Source organism: Arvicanthis niloticus, chromosome 4, assembly GCF_011762505.2.
Source record: "Arvicanthis niloticus isolate mArvNil1 chromosome 4, mArvNil1.pat.X, whole genome shotgun sequence".
Lineage (NCBI taxonomy): Eukaryota > Metazoa > Chordata > Mammalia > Rodentia > Muridae > Arvicanthis > Arvicanthis niloticus.
The window spans coordinates 61,762,559-61,780,258 of NC_047661.1; the positions used below are offsets into that span (position 1 = coordinate 61,762,559).

Sequence of the window (17,700 nt, forward strand, 5' to 3'; positions counted from 1 at the left end):
AGAACTATTAAAAATTCATAGTGCATATGGGAAGTGGGTAGAGCTCACTGTTGCAGCATTTGGCAAGCATATGTCATGCCCTGGTTTCCGCACCCAGCTCTGGAAACAAATTATAAAAGTAGAAAAGTCAGAATTAATTGATAGCTCACAAACAAGGTTATAAAATGCCTTTAAATACAAGATTAAGAAAAAATCACAAGTGGTGACAGTATCATTTTATTAAATTAAAATGCACCGTAGGCAAGTGGTAAAAATAATTTATTGTTGATTCTTTTACACAATTAACATATAATATTTATACATATATTGACGTGCTGATATGAAATAATAAATTTAAAGACAAACATTTTTACACAAAAGTAGTTTCTATTTTATAAAGATAGATATCAATAAATTATCAGAGACATTTAAAGGATAATAGGCCAGGTATTCCAAAAGGAAAGCAGTACATTCTCTATTGGGATTAAAATGATTTTATGAATATTCTGCTATGATATCCTGGATACACTGACATTCTTCTAAGCTAATAAAGAAGCCCAAGCCTGGAGCCTGGTCAAGGGAAGCTCTAAATAGCAGTGGCCTAGCTATGTATTCCCTGCCTTGTTCTTGGACATAGTTTGATCCCTAACACTTGCTTAAGCAAATGTAACCATTCACTGTGAAACAATGCAGCTCCGATCACAGCCACCAGTAGTCAACAGAACTCAATATACAAGAACCTCAGTACAAATTAGGGCAAGGTGGATGTAAGATAAACTGTAATTGGCATGAAATTTGGATGAGCAACCAAATTTTGCATTAATAGAAACGTACACCCTAGAGTTTCAGAAGGGAATTGACATACTTCAAAATAGTCACTCTTTTCCCTAATATAGCATATTAATTCTTACTTCAGAAGTCTAGAAATAAATTGCCTTTTTTTTTCTAAAACTTAAGATTCACTCGTTTAGAAAATGGTTTCTAGAATGACATGCACCAACACAATAGAAACTCTGTTTTGTTATAGTCATTAAAATATACATATACACACACACATACACGGAGCAGAAAACAAATGTACTGAGCCACGATGTATACGCACATGGCTGATACTACTAATTCTCGTTTTATCAGATTTAACAAACCTAACGTAATGGGTGCTTACCACCTTGAAGTCACCAGTCTGGTAATGTTTGTAGCAGAATTTAAGAAACAGCTCAAATCATCCACATGAAAAACCAAACCTTAGAAAATATACTGAGACCTTAAAAGTAATCAAAAGCAGAGATGACATCAAATAAAGTACTGTGAGAGAACTGTGTAACTAGGAGAAAGCCTTGGGTCACTAAAACAAGAAGTAGAAATTGGTACCCACGGGGAAGACGTACTCTTGGCTTGACACATATTAGGTTGTAACCACATCCCGACCGACAGTTCTCTTTGTTCCACAGCCTGACATTCAGTTTTCATCCTGGTTTGTTTCCTTAAATGGGTGAAAAAAATATCATTAAACGTCAGTCTTAAAGAGACTACATTGTCCCCCAAACAATTTCCCTATCTCTGACAATAGGATATGCATTTATATCTACAGTTTCTAAGCACCATCTTCACCCCAGGTTGAGGAGGAATTATTCTTAGGGTCTTCTGACTAAGAAATCTGACAGCGTACAGTCCGGTCCTTCTGAAGGGCACCCATGAGCATGCCTCACAAGCAGATTATTTAGCAGAGTAAAAACAACTGAAAAAGGTTAAGTATTTAAAGGAGGTCATTCTGTCCCCTCTAATATTGCTTATATTCTATGAAAACAGTTTTAGGGAATTTATACACACAGGAACAGATATGTGTTCAAGCTGTCTCACACCCTCTGGGGAGGACATGCATCAAACAGAATTTGGGCTTCTAATTTGACCTCTTGTGAAGACGTCAGGCATGGCTGGCTTAGTGTAGTCCTGACGTGGGTTGTGACTGGAGTGGAATCTCTGCACTCGGGAACCTGCATCTTCCCTAAGGAATTGTTTGGATTCTGGAAAATCAAAATCAGGCGTCTCTTTAGGAGAAACTCAGAAAAGACCAGGTCATCAAGAGTCCCTCAAACATTCTACAGGACTTTTTGCAGTCCTTAGGAGGATAATTGGCTTCCTGGCTGATGAGACTGCCAGGCAATATGGCCATCATGTAGGCTTGCTGAGATCTCACAGGTAATGACAAGAGGACTTAGTACTTCGACTGTATTTGAGCTGGACTTCGAGGAAGGACACCTCAGGTGTCCTCTGACTGAGGCTTCGCTTCCTACTTCATCACAAGACCCAATCGGGAGACCTTACTGCACCTTCTAACGCAGATCTCGTTCAAACTGGTTCATCAGTGCTACAGTTCAGTCCCATTTTACTAAGAGTTCCTTTCTGCAAACAAGAATTCTTTTCATTCAAAGTGCATTTCTGGTGTTTCTGCTTGAATTCCCCACTATCATCTCTCTCAGGGAAAAAAAAAAAAAAAAGCAATGCAGCCCTGCTCTGCTGAGCCATACCTCTGTGTCTGTGTTTTTCCTGGATAGAAACCAGACTTGCATTGGTTCCTTCTTGCCCTTCATAGACACTGGGCCTCTATGCTCCAAATGGAACTGTGGATCCGAGTTTTCTGGAGACATGAGACACCTAAAAGTCATGAGATGGAACAGAGAGGGAACTTGATAAAGGTTGCACTGAGAATTAAGGCAGCCAGATCCCAACACTGCAGTTTTAGTTCGAGGTAGTTAGGATTTTAGTAATGGTGCTTGATCAGAAACCTTCAGGGTCAGGTGGAATGGTTTACGATGGAAAAAGAGGCACATTCTTCTCCAATGAAAAATAATTCTAGTAGCAGAGGGGAGACATGGAGGTAGCAATAGTTTAAAGGAGCAAAAGCTCAAAGTTCACTCACACAGTACCCAGCAAATAGCATGGCATTCCCCTCCGCACCTGTACGTATATTCAGAAACATTTATCTTTCCCTTTTCTCCGGTGGTTTCTGTCCTGCTTGTGAGGTTGACAGTATTTCCAAAGAGACAATACCGAGGCATCCGCTGTCCGATCACACCCGTCACCACCTCCCCGGTATGGATCCCGATTGTTATCTGTAGAAAGCAAAGTTTCACTTCAATAGCCTTGATGGTTAACATATGTATCCTACAGACTCTCTCAAAAGGCCTTCATACATTATCTCTCTGTGAGGAGAATTATCCCTAAAGTTGAACATGGCAATGGGAAGGGGTGGGTGACTTCCATGATGGAATAAGACAGATACAGCGGGAGTTTTCCTTATCCGCAGGACGTTCTATCCACAGAACAAATAAACTCGTTCATTTCCCATGTCTATGGAAGAAAGAAATGCAATTGGCTCCTTGCATTCAAATGCCCCTCTTTCCTCAGAAGGACTACGAACCCGTTATCAGCCAAGGTCTAGCATTAGCTCCCTAAAGTTCCAGTCAGTTACTCACCTGAACAGATTCTCCATCTACTTGAACTTGACCAGCAATTTCCATCATGTCTAAAGCCAGGTGGCAAATGGACCGTGCATGGTGGATACAAGGTTCTGGCAAACCACTCACTGTCATATACTTGTCACCAACTGTTTCCACCTACGGTAATACACACATTCACATTTTCAGTGGTTGACATAAAGCAATGGCTTATCACCACCACCACCACCACCACCACCACCACCATCATCATCATCATCATCAAACCCCTAGCAGCATGAGCTCTAGAAGGTTGAAACCTTCTAATTATTTGGAATTTACATTGTGCAGGCAGCTTGGGTCTTGATCATTTCATCTGAGATCCCCTTGTAACTCAGTAGAATATTTATGTGTACATGCAGATATATGTTAAAATGCCCTTACCCATGCATGATGCATGTCCAAGTGTGTGCATGTGTGTGTGGGTAGTGGGCTTTCCTAAGCAATATAAAGATTACAGGTTGATAGAAGTGCTCTTTCTCTCTCTCTCTCTCTCTCTCTCTCTCTCTCTCTCTCTCTCTCTCTCTCACACACACACACACACACACACACACACACACCAAGAAAAATGGTAACATGTGTCTGTGTGTTTTTTTTTTTTTTTTTTTTTTTTTTTTTTTTGAGACAGGGTCTCTTACAGAACCGAGAACTTACTGTTCAGCTGGACTGGCTGGTCAGCAAGTCCTCAGGATCCATCTATCTCCATCTCCCCCAGCACCAAGGTTACATGAGTGCATGGCCATCCTGACTTTTCCAGACTATGGTTTTCCTGCTTACAAAGGCCTTAGTAAAATATTATATTACTTCCCTTCTTCCTGAAGCAGCAGCAGTTCAATAACACAGGAGCTGTTGACTGAAGGTCATTGACCTACTCCTGACCTTTATCCATATTTTAATTGTTAATTAAATTACATTTTTAACTTTTAAATGTAATGGTTTATTTTGTGTATGCATGTTATCCAGGTATATGTCTCTGTGAACAAGAATATGGAGGCTGGAGAATGACCTTGGGTATCTTTCCTCAGACTCCACCCACCTTCTTTTTCAAAATAAGCAAAGTAGGTTAAACCATGTCCTGTTATGATGTGCTCACCAAGTGTAGCACTGTGGCTCAGAAAAGAACCACAAGATAAATAGTTCTTATGAAGTTATATTACCCCAGGAGCCTAGAGACACTCAGTCACATTCTTGCCTTTATAAAGCAATATTCCACTGCCTTCATTTTTCCAATATTATATTTGTTTCTACTTAAAACAAAGGGCAGGGATGTCTTGTAAATGTTTATCTTCAAGTTGATGGTATCTAAAAGTAAACCTGAGACCCAAGACCCTTCTCAAGCTCCATGGTTTCTTCACAGTGCAAAGCATTTATGTATTTTAGGGAAAAAATGTCTTTGGCTGAGTACAAAAACGAATGCTGTGTTTATACTAAATGTAATAAACAATCTGCACAGACTCGTTAACCTAAGTGCAAAGAAACTGCTGGATATTTCACGTCAGCCAGAGAGTGCTCCGTGAAACGTCATCATGGTTGCAATGAAAAGAAAGTTTCCTAAGTGGTAGCTACTCCATGTCGAAGTTTATACCATAGACAAGTGCTGCCCTCAGCCTTGCTCAGAAGAGTGTCCTTTTGCACTGAGCAATGTAGAGGCTCATGGCTGGTCAGGGGCTGCAAAAGACTATGGCATGCCCAGCACTAAATGAAACATCTGTATCATCTCCAAATCTCAGTGCACATCTGCAAAGAGGACATAGAAAAAAACTGGAAAAGCTAATGATGGGGAAGAAATCCCTGAGGTTTTGCCTTCTGGGAACGACTTGGCTGTTGTACTCTGGATCCTAGAGCAGCTTCAGGTGCCTTCCCAGGGCCTGCACAAGCCTTGGGCAAGCTACCATTAAATCCTAGATGTGGGATTGCTTCTGGGGAAGTGAAACTCATTGTTTCCAGAGGGATGACTGTACTCCAGTGGATATTTCCATACCCATGCCTGTGCAGCAGCCCTGGTTCAACTCAATGGATCACAACACAAAAAAAAACAGGAACGAATACCTGAATGTAGGAGGGGCACTTGTCAGGAAGAGTGAGATGGGAGGAAGGTAACAGAAGACACGTGTGAATGTGATTGAATGAGTTAACCACATGTATGAAATTATGAAATAATACACTTCTTTACAATGAGGAAATTATTTAAGCCAGTGGCCTTCAGTGACTCTTAGCACACTAGTAAAGCAGCTGCCGTCTAAGTACAATGACCATGGGCTTCTGCAGGGAAGTCTCAGAAGTCCAGACGGACCTGTACTGCACTACAACAAGCTCCCATGAGGACTTGCCTTGTAAACAAATGGGTTTTTCCGTGAATCAGTGAGTGTGTCAAATCGGGTGTAGAGGTCGTTGAGCAGATTGACAATCTTCATGGCCCCTTCTCCAGATGCATGCTTGCTACAAAAAGCATTGAAGCCCACAATGCCACTGAAGAGAATGGTCACATTGTCATATCTTTTGGCAGGCACTGGGCGCTTGTGTCTCAGCTCATTGGCCACAGATGGAGGGAGGACAGAATACAGCAATCTATGGAAATGAGAGGAAAGCACTGTAAGATGCTGGTGAGCCTTTACCCCTGTGGCTGGGCCTCCTAACTGCATCAATGCCATTGTACTGGGTTTTAATAAGACTTCCTCTAAAACCAGCACCAAAAGTTAGCTACATACAAAACAAAGAAACACACCAACCATTTACCTGTTGTGGTCTCAGATATCCCCTAATCCTGAACCATTTCAAACCAACTCAAAAGAAACCAAACAAATGAACAGGTGGGGGAAGCGCAAGGCCATCAATAGGACCTCACGGTTTTCGTTTCTTGTCCTGGATTCTTACCCTGTTCTTACGACAGGGACAGGCTTGATGTTGTCAGTATGAGTATCTAAAATGTTACATCAAATAGTGTAATAAGAGAAACATGCTCACATTACAAGAATGAAATTTATCTTTAATATTGCAAAGCCACAGCATTCTAGTCTTATTTATACTTCATTCCTTTCTGGAAGAAACTGATAAAAGAGATGAAAGTGATGCAGATGAGCAGACATTTCAGTTCTATAGGCAATGCTACTACCATGGCATTGGGAATTGAGCTGAGGAGACAACAGCCAACAAACAGTAGGAGGGGAGCCGGTAGATTTAGAAGGAAAGCAAAAACCTCTGGGCTCACAGCCTGAGGAAACAAGAAGAAAGGAGGCCTTCTTATCCTTTCCATCCTTTTCCCCAAAGAGCAAAGTTTAAATATGAAAAGCAGATCTGAGCTGTCTATTTCCTCTCTCGCACAGTGGAATTTTGTCAGTGATTAATTTTAGCTTGTAAGCAGAAAGCATTTCACTCAACATTGAAGTTAGATCTTAATATGTGAGCAGTACAACAGCTTAGTTTTAAATAAAACTAGACGGTTTATAATGAAATTGTCTCAAAATAAAGTCTACTATAAAATCAAATCCTAATCAATAAATCTAAAAATCAGTCATAAAATTTAAAGAAGCACAACATCCATAAATATTACAAATAGTTTTTGAAAACCCATTCTACCTTTGGCAAACCAAAATAAAGGGTCCTGTAATGAATCATTATTTTTCTGGTTCAGAAGTCAAGTTTTAGTGACAGTCCTATCAATTCTGAAGGCTAGAGTGTAGACTAGTGAGAGAAGTAGCCACTCAAGGTAAGAGTTTAGTAGTAACATGAATCAACAGCATGTTTAGTATGAAATGTAGAAGATATGGATACTTTTATAATTTAAAATCTACATCTTTGTAGTACTTGATGCACATTTACTCCTGGTATATCCTGAGATGTTCCCCAAAGGGTCGTGTGTTTAAAGCCTTAGTCCCCAGGCTGTGTTTCCATTGCAGTCTGGTGGAACCTTTAAGAGGTGAGACCTAGTAAGAGGAAGTTAGCTCACTTGTAGTTAGGAAGTTAGTTCCCTCGTAGGGGAACACTCTTGTCTGACACACAGATTGCATTCTTCCCTTTAACATTCCAGCCAGCATGAGATGAGCAGACTCCTTTGGCATGCACCCCTACTGTGATGTTTGATCTCACCACAACCTAAAGCAATAATGGTTATGAGGGGACTGGACCAAATAGTGTTCAGGGTCATGAGAGGCCCCTACTCTTCCACTGAAAGAATGAATTATAACATTATACGAATGGTGGAAATTGTGAATAAAAGCCAGCCTTTTTGCCATCTCGTTCTTACGTGTCTGTCTTTTTCTTCTCATCCTCCAAGGCTCGCAGTGTGAGCTGCAGCCTGTCTGTGAGGATTTCCAGCTCTTGTGTCAGTTTGTACTCCTCGCGGAACTGTTCTCCCAAAAGAACCAGGTCTCGTGTAGCATCGTGGAGAGGGATGTCACTCAGATACAGGCCTCTTCTTGTCAGGTCGTCCAGGTTCATCACACTGTCACACAGAGCTTGAGTTAAAATCAGCACTACCTGTCCACACGGTGGGGTCGGTCCTACCCACAGCAAGAGGCATCTAGCTTTCCCTTTGCCCACCTTCACTGTTCAGAAGATCAGGCTGAGGAAACACAAGGAAGAGCTGGCCTGCCATGGCTTTGCTTCTAGTGTATCTAAAACCCCACTGACAAGCAGCAACCTGAAATATGTTGGTTGAGCTGTACTTTCGAAGCATCTACCTTCAATGAAAGATAATGCAGAAAGCTGCCCCACAAAAATTGCCTTAGATATTAATACAGGGCTAATGCATTTTAAAAACTTACCTCGTTGTTCCTTATTATTAAAAAAAAAAAAAAAAAAAAAAAGAAGAAAAATTTGTCTTCATGTATGTGTCAGGAGTAATGATGTTTCTTCTACTGAGAAACCACCTCATTTTGCTTTAGGACTTTAAGAATTTGCAATGCAAGTGTAGACAATGGTTAATTTTCCGAGGTTTAAGGACCCTCCTCAGCATGCATTTCAAAGACTCCTTGCCTAGAGCCTCTGTGCTGTTTTCTCTTTGGGCTCTCATTTTTCCTTCTAGTCTTACTTTCTTTGGTTGACTTTTCTCATTTTTAAAATGTGTTCTAAGATCTCGCTAAATTGTCTGAATCTTTATAACCTAAACTTTATCCTTTCTATAGCTTTATTGTAATAATCTTGATTGACTCATTAAAATTCTGGTAAGTAAAAGTTCAGTTAAGAATTTACCAATTAGCTAAATATTTAAAATTTTTTATTGGTTTGAATTAATTCTTAAAGTGTAAAATTATTATTTCTAGTCATTCAAGATAGCATTTTTTTTTCTAAAATGACAAATATGGGCTATAACTTTACTAAGGAATCTTGGATTAAGAAGACGTCTCAATGAACATGTTCTCAATAGAAATATTAATGTCAAATCAAAGAGTCCCATGTGCAAATACAGAATAACCAAGTGTGCTATTGACAAAAGTAGCCAAGCATTTTGTTAAAGTGAATATATATTTTAAGGACCTGTTACAAAAATGAACCCATCTGTAAAGATGACAGTTCACTTACCCAATGATCCAAATGGGTCTAAAGAAGATCTACCCATGAGAAAAAAAAAATGAAATAACCTCAAAACTGAAGTGGATACTTTAGTGCTAGGTGTAATATACCCTTTTGGTCAGAGAGGCTAGAGAGCCTCTTAAGACAACACAGACTCTTGTTTCTCTTCTTAGCTTCATACTACGACTAGTTGCTAAAATCCTGCTGCTGAAGGTACCACACACCTTGGCTATACAATGTAAAGAAATCAAGCTGGACTGAGCTAGAAGCTTTCTTCCTGCTGGGTAGCTTTCTTAGTTTGTTTTAGAAGGTATCCTAAGGGCAGCTGGAGGAGAAAAGGCATCAATACTACAATCCAGCTGTGAACTCTATGATCTACAGCATCAATACACAAGGCAAGATGTGCCCACTTATGAAGTAGTTGCACAGCTGTAAATGGAGTAACCAACTGCTCTCTGATTGGATTCGAAGCCCACAGGTAGCGCTTTAAACCTGGTCATGGCTAAGGAGGTCTTAGGCCCTAGAAGAGAACTTATACTATTGTTTTATTAAATCATCATGGAAACAAGCTGACTTCTAAATAAAATATGTATGTTTCTACCTATAGACAAATGTCACTCACAGCTTTAACCAGAGTCCTTCTCGGTAAAGGTGGTGACTTCAGAGTCACATAGCTGTTCATGATGCTAAGGAAGTGATAGTTGATGTTCAGATCTACAGAGAATATTTACACCGTCCCTGAGAAGGCTCAGAAACATCCCGAGAGGTGGCAGGACAGAAAGAATGTAAGACCTGAAAGAATGTAGCACCCGAAGAAGGGCTGTGAAGTACTTTTTTTTTGGCAGGCCATGGCTAAGGTAGCCATGACCTCACAGCAGCTGTGGCTGCCTGCAGTGGGACTGACATGACAGAGCCCCACCAGTCAATCACGAACTAGGGAGTTTAGGATCCTTACCTCTCCCTGATGAACCACCCCTGTTACTGATAGATTCTGTGGGAGAGGCAGCCATTGTCTTCATTTGGGTACCCACTGAGGAGCCTGCCAGGCCCTAGTGAACAGTTCCAACAATGAATAGACAACAAAGATGATCTCCACTAAACTCAGTGAGTCTCAAAAGAACCCGGATAAACAACATTATAAATGGAGATAGAAGACTTGTAAGGAGAAGGGGGAGGAAATAGAGGTGGAAGGGAGATTAAAGGGAGGATTACAATAATCAGAGGAAAATGAATACTAGGAGAAACAGCATTCATACTGAGGTAGAAAACTTAATGAAATTATAAATAGATTATTCTTCTCAACGTTCTTTATGGGAGCCCCTTATGTGTCTGTTGTTAGCATGTTTGCCTAGCATGTAAGATAGCCTCGTAGTCACTCCTCAAAATTATAACTGAGTGTGCTGGTGCACACTTGGTATTGTCAGTCTTCAGAAGGAGAGGCCAGGGGATCTGATGTCCACTATAATTCAAGTCGACATATCTAGGGGGCCACATGACATTCTGTCTCAAAAATTAAATCCTTATCACTTTTTCTAAGCTTAAATTAATCATCTTGGAATTATTTTATAAGCAAAACTTCTTTTATTTAAATAGATTTCATGGTAAATTGGTAAATGTATCACTTATATGATCAATTTTTGAATATGAAAATTAAAACATATACTCTATGGCTTGTGATTCTCCCTCCAAAGAAACCTTTCTGACCTTGGATAGAAACACTCCCTAAAGTGAAGCTGTCACTCGACTGACACCCACTCAGGAAAATGCAGACAAGATGTGCTGATGGCAGGTGACATGTCACTGGATCTTTGGATAGCTTTACATATCACAGTTTTGTCTCTGTTGTCAGCATGATAAATGATTCTCAGAAAATAAATCATAATTACTGTTACGTAATATCATATACAAAGCATCATCTAATAATAAGCACCTCAATTATCTTTTCCTATTGTTCTCTAGATGCATTCTCTATATCCCCCTGTACCTTTTAGTACTGTGCTAAAACTAGCAAAGCAGCAATCCATGCTAACAACATTTAACATAGACTTCAATTGAATAATCCATTTTAATAGCATAACCCAATTAAAATAGTTAAATATTTTTAATTTAAAGTGACTTGGATCAAAAACAACCTTGTTAGCCTTTTTATAATTGTTACTAATTACAGAAAGGTTCTTTATTTATGTTCAAATATTATGTGTCTGGAATTGCTCTCTTACAAGGTGCTCATTTTAAAAGTACAAAATATGAAATTAGTAGACTACTCATCCCATAGTCTGGTATCATAAGAACTTCAGAGACAGATTATGATATCACATAAAGAAGGCAGGATTTTTTTTTTTTTTAGAAATGTCCAGTACAATCACCCTTGTTATAACAAACTACATAATGAGGCTTTGAAAATGCAGCTTATACTTCTACAAAAATAAGCATTGTGGAATAAAATACTGTTGGATTAAGAGAGGGTGTATTTGGCTCATTCACTCTATGTGAGTGAATTGAAATATCATGCCAATCCCAGTTTATATGTACAACCAGCACATATTGGTCAGAGATGTTTACTGCAGCTTCATTGAATTTGTTTTTAACTTATACCAATTACAATTAAGTTAAAACATGTTACCTTGGTGAACAGAGGAAGAGGATGCTATCTGCTTCCGGTAAATAGATCATTTGGCCTTTGAGACGTAAGCAGCTAATCTCTGCCCCAGTCAGTTCATCCTCACATTCAAGTTTCTCAACATCCAACAACCCTTCCTTAAACAGGAAAGACAAAACGTTAGTGTCTGCCTGACAAAGCAGCAGAAGGAAGTGAACAACTAAACTTCTCACCAGCCCTAAGGAAGAAGAGAAAGCTCATGTGTTAGAACAGGAGGGGGCATTGCTCCAGGTCAGAAGCACAGTGCCTGATAGCCTTCTGTGCACTCAGGATGGCAGCAGCTGAGCATGCGCCTGCATTCATTGTAGCTTCTGTGTTTTTCCTCTCTGGCCACAACATGCATTACCAAATGGTACCAAACTAAGCAAAGCTAACCCTGTATTCACAGAACATCAGAAAGCAGCCGTCAGCTCCAAGCATATAAACCCCTTGTAGATGTGTCTTTGAAAGTCAATGGGGACTATGAAATGTGTGGATGCTCGGGAAATTGGGTTTGCTACAATTATCCCAGGAGCACAATAGAGGGGACATGGAAACCAGCTAAATTACCAACTATATGAATTTATGAGTTTTCAAATCTTTTTTTATTTCCCTGGAGAACAACAACAAAAAAAATGCTAGCCTGAATTATAAACAATTTACAGAAAAGTAAATTAATCACTGGTGATGTTATCAAAGACTTCTTGTTAGGGGAAAGAATCATTGGAACTTCAAGGGCACTTGAAGTTACAATGTTGGTTTTAGTAAGTGAAATCAAGATGTTCCCAGCCAGACACTTTCTCAAATATTTTTTCACTATTCTCATTGGCTGACAGAGGTCCATGTCCCCAGTCAAACACTGCTCTCTTGAAAGCTGTATTTTTTTTCTTATATTCTCATCTCATAGATTATGCTCACAGATGATCCCCTCTCTGTTTTTGCTGATGGACAACATGTCTTGCTTACCTTCGGTCAAAGTGGTCTTACTTACCTTGCTTCTCAGTACAAAGACTGTATTGATGTGTGAAAGAATCCCATGGAAACTGATGTCGATATGAGGGCGGACCAGAGAGAAGACAGACAGAAGGCTACAGTTCCCAGGCTGGAGCTAAGATACAGAAAAAGAGGAATGAACACACAGCTGCTTGAGGTTGACTTTATGATTAGCTATTGATTTTGAAATTAATCCAGATTAGTTACATTTATAAGTGAAAAAATCATTAACTATTGTTTGGAGAAATTTCCCCTGACCTCAAATTTTGCTATATGCAACAGAGTGTTTAAGCAAATATCAAATACTTGCAGGAACAAGAAAGGATTTAGCTGACAAATATGTAAATATAAATATAAATCTCATAAAATAAGATAATCATTTCAAGAGAAAAAAAAAAGGAAATTTATCTTCTAAATTGAAGATGCCTGTGAGATTTAACACCAGTAAATCAAAACACGGGTAAATATTTTCTTGCAATACATCCAAAGAGAGAACATTAATAGAAGTAATACCACAACGTGCCTACTGTGATGAAGCAAGTAACTGACTAAAGGGACCTTATGTCATGTCAGGGCAGAGGGAAACAGGCAAGGCCACACACCAAGAGGAAGAGCCCACAGGAAACACAAAGCACTCTTCTGCTTCCAGACCCACAGCTTCACATAAGACCCCCTGCATTCTAGACCCAGATTAAAGCAAGAGGTCCCTCCAGATGCATACATGCTGGGAACAAATCCTAACATGGGATATGAGAGAAAGAGTGAGTACACAGGAAGTTTTCACATGATTCCTGGGAATGCAAGCCAACTGTGGCTGCAGAGCCTGGGGTCCTTCCGAGCTCTGCCACTCTTCCCATGGTAATGTCTATGTTTTTCATCCTGCATGTTTGTAAATTTCCTTCTTCCTCTTGTCAACAGCTGGTTTTGAAAGCTATTTCTGGAAGGTGGCTAGGATGTGAATATTTATTTAATAAACAAAACCTGAGTGAAAGCTGACCGCTCTTAGCAAGTTCCCAATTTTCTCACAAAGCAAGTCTACCATTCTCATGTAACTTCCTCCTCTCCCTGGAAGTGATTAAAGTGGAAACAAATCAGCCCGAAGGAATTTTTCAATATTTTCAAACACATTTAGGTTTTAAGTGCATGGGATATGCCCTGCTAACCAATGGAACCTGTAATGGGAGGGTCAGATCCCAAGATGATAGAGATGTGCATTTTACCTGGGGGAGCACTCTGTAGATGGCATTGCCACACTGAGTGACCACTAGGTCCCGGTCAAATATGATGTGGAATGGAAATGCTTTGCAGAAGGTGTATGGGCTGATACGTGATTCCTGGGTACCATTCTCTTCAAACCTGTCCAGATCTTCATAAAAATCCTCTTCTTTTGATTCTTTTTCTTCAATTAAAAATTGGGTATGATCACATTCTTCATTTCTTTGCTGAATAACCTAGATGTCAACGGGAGAAAATGTGGGTAACTGCTGGTATTTTTGCCTAGCTATAATTTCTGAATATAAGAGACTGCTTATGGAAATTTCCCATAATTATTAATACATAATTATTAATTAGAATCTGGCATGAATTCCCCATTAGCACACATGGCTTTTTGAGTGGTCTAGGGGTGGGCCTCTTGAACAGGCACCTTTGTACAATGAATCTATGGTTGAGGCCGAACATGATAAGCAAAAAAAAAAAAAAAAAAAAAAAAGAAAGAAAGAAAGAAAAGAAAAAATAAGGTACCGGTCTAGGGGAAACCACAGAGGTCAGAGGAAGAAAAATGGCAGTTTTCTTCATTGCATGGTCTCTGTATTGATATTTTATAACTGCTACTCAAAGATAACAATGGATGTTATCAATAGCATCAGTTAAAAACCAGAGCTGGCTTGGTGAGGTTCCACCAGCACAACTTGATTAAAAAGCAAAACAAAGAAAGAACGCAATCAAAAACTTTTGGCAGACAAAACAAAATGTTCTAGGTACATTCCAGGAAAGAGAAAAGAATTCACATCGAATAAGTGGTGTGTAAAATCGGTTAATTTAATGTTCTCTGCATTTCACCATCCACAATCTGATAGCTTGCATGTCATATGGCCCACCCTACTTCCAGCTGGCATGTATTCACAGAGAGTAATTGAATTTCTTCCTGCCTTAAGCAACATATAAATAGAAAAAGAATCTGTTGCAAGGAGGAAATTGCCTAGTATAATGCATTCCAAGGCCAAAAAGAGAAGATTCCTGGGGTTTACACCACTCTGGCTAACAGGTACTACAATTGTAACCCGTGAGCAGCAATCAGTGTGGTATCATTTCAAGTGTTCCAATATTCAGGAACATTTCTGTGGGTGGACATTACCTTCATGTCTATCTCAGTGCCATGTATCTGTTGAGCAACAGTCTTGATAATCCCGATCACGATGTCCTGGAGCCCCTCTCTTTCCGAGTAGTAGTGCAAAATGAGCCCTTTGCCTTTTTCTGCATCGGTGCACCTGAAGGAAGGTGCGCGCATCCCCGGGTAGATGGTGGCGAGGTGGTCATGCAGGGCATCGAGGTTCTGTAGTGGAAACGGAAGCATAGTGATGAGGAATGTTTATGAGGTCATAACAATGCAAGCAGCAGAAAGAAGGTTCAAATCCAATTTTGCTGGGCATATCATTGAACATCTACATAGGAGATCCTTCATGACGTCCCTGAGATAGCTCCGAGATGAATGTCACAGAGAGAATGAAAAGAGAACAGAATAGTTGAGACAAATAAACGTGATTGTTAATGGTAAGTCTCAAGAGCATACTTAGGTGGAAAGCAGGCATCTAAGACTGTTGTTCACACACATTGTAGTAAGCAGGAGAGAACACTGTGTAAATCACCTACATTCTTTTCTGCTCGCACCATATTCCCTATCTGAAGTTAATAAAAGAAAACATCAAAATGTCAAGGATATAAGAATATTGCTTTGATGGGTGGTTAAAGTAAAGATGTATAAATTCCTTGTTCATCCTTAGTTCCTCAGTCAATAGAAGAGCCTATGCTATGCAAAGCAGCAGAATTACCACCTCAGGCTACTGTCTTAGAAAATTAAACTTTCTAATTTTTGTAGCCTTGTCACTTAGAACATGCTAAATTTCTGAGCACCCTCTATTAGTTACTAAAATTCAAAAATGATTTATACACAGATTGATGAGAGAAATAAGAAAACTATACTTTAAAGTCTGTCCAACATGACAGCATTTAGTTGGTAACATGTCTCATGCAGGAATGAGGGGACTCAGACGATGCACCCGGGTTCAGAGTCATGAAGGCTAACACTGTTTCAGTGAGCTGGGGAAATCCAGTGTCATTCTGGGTGCTTCAGCCTATAATGAATTCTGTTTTCTTCCCACTAATATCCCCTGTAAAAATCTAGTCAAGCTAGCGTTTTTGTTTTTCGTTTTTTTTTTTTAAAGGCTTCTTTCTGACTGCCTCTAGGGGTCGCTGTTGTAGTGTAAAACTTACCAGTCTCCTAGCCTGCTCCATTCCATTCCGGGAACCAACCTGTCCTAGAACTTCATATTTCTTTCTATTGAACCGTTCAACGGATTATTTCTGTAACAAGTTGTTTATGTGGAAATCCTTCCCTGTGAAGAGAATACCTGAAAGCTCCTCTGCAGGACCTTAAGACCCCTGCAGAACTTTTGATGTAACAATCTTGAAAGAGAAAAATCTCTTGAAAAGAAAATGTATTGCTAAAAGTTTTATGTTTATCTCCATTTTCAACAAAGTCACAGCTGAGTTTGTGGTTGCATTAGGAACACGTTTCTTCTATATTTCAGTCCAAGTACTGTGTTGTGCTCTTTGTATGAAAGAAAGCCATCTTAAATAGGTGGCTTAATATTTTCTTCATTTTTCTAAACCAAATATTTAAATATTACCTGGTCGCTATAACGCATGTAGCTCGCTTTTTATTAATTCCCATCTTTGGCTCATTATGTGCCCTTTGCACATTCCTACAAGCAGTCAAGACAATCACTTGTCAGTGACAAAAATACCATTTCTATCAGTGGTCACCTTAATGCTGAGGCAGTTCTGACACTGGACTTGGTCACCCAGGATGAATGAAGCACTCAAGCTAGCACCCTTCCTGGAGGGGCAGCCATTCGGATTTGTGCACAGGTGTGGGCGCTATTAAGGTTTGAATATTGGAAGTTCAGCCTGGATAAGATGCATTCCTAAAGGCAAGAGGTTCACCACAAATGCTGAGCAATAGTGTTTGTGGTTTAAGCCTTTTTTGTGGTAACCGACTCTCCAGAGATTTGCTGTCGTATTGAATTTGCTCCTAATTAAATGGACAAGCTGAGTGCTTTGTTGGAGCATGAGAGATTTACCACTTAATGTAATATTGATTTTCTTTAGATAGTATCCCACATAAAACACACTCTGGGGATTTCTTCAGTTACAGCTTTCCTTCCTCAGTCTTACTCTATCAAGTTTCAAGCGATTACCACGACCTGTCTCTTCTAAGAAATGGGATTATGATTAAATTTAAATTATTTTCATTCACACTTATGTAGCTAATAAATGTGCAGTCTTCATATTTGAACTACTATGATTACAATATCCTCTGGAAACCACAAGCAAGGACCCTTAACATGGCCAAGAGAAAAGCTATTCGCATGTGATAGCACTAACTAAACACACTTGACAGTTCACTAACATAGCTATATTGATACATTCTGGGCAATAAACCTTTCATCACAAAACCAGAATTGTTTTATTTCTAGATATACCCATGGAGGTAAGTACAGGAAGAGACCAGCTGCAGGGCCAGGTCCAAGGAGTACGCACATGCGTAGAAGAGCCAAGAAGTCGTGGGAAAATGTAAACACAAATGCTTCAGCATGAACAACCTCCAGGAAGCCATGAAGCAACCTCAAATATGCTTGGGCTTCTCCTTCTCCTTAGCATCATTTAAAAGGGTGGTGTTTTTGTTCCAATAACACTAAAATTTAATCTGAGGTTTTAATTCCATTTCTAACTGTCTAACTGGCCCGATATCATTTTGTGTTCCCTCTCTCACAAAGAGAATAAAGGCATGATTTTTATGTG

At 39.6% G+C, this 17,700-nt stretch overlaps 1 protein-coding gene across 1 annotated transcript in view; it reads right to left on the bottom strand.

Annotated features, from left to right (window-relative positions):
- Positions 1-240: 240 nt before the first annotated feature.
- Positions 241-17,700, bottom strand: part of Gucy1b1 (guanylate cyclase 1 soluble subunit beta 1) — a 43,167-nt gene continuing 25,707 nt past the window's right edge. Inside the window, exons 5-14 of the mRNA XM_034501035.2 lie at positions 14,975-15,172; positions 13,839-14,069; positions 12,617-12,733; positions 11,611-11,744; positions 7,720-7,917; positions 5,807-6,044; positions 3,456-3,596; positions 2,938-3,092; positions 2,508-2,634; positions 241-1,462 (exon numbers count right to left, since the gene is read on the bottom strand). Coding sequence (XP_034356926.1) covers positions 1,439-1,462; positions 2,508-2,634; positions 2,938-3,092; positions 3,456-3,596; positions 5,807-6,044; positions 7,720-7,917; positions 11,611-11,744; positions 12,617-12,733; positions 13,839-14,069; positions 14,975-15,172 — 1,563 coding nt within the window. The 3' untranslated portion in view covers positions 241-1,438. The remainder of the gene's footprint in view (positions 1,463-2,507; positions 2,635-2,937; positions 3,093-3,455; positions 3,597-5,806; positions 6,045-7,719; positions 7,918-11,610; positions 11,745-12,616; positions 12,734-13,838; positions 14,070-14,974; positions 15,173-17,700) is intronic.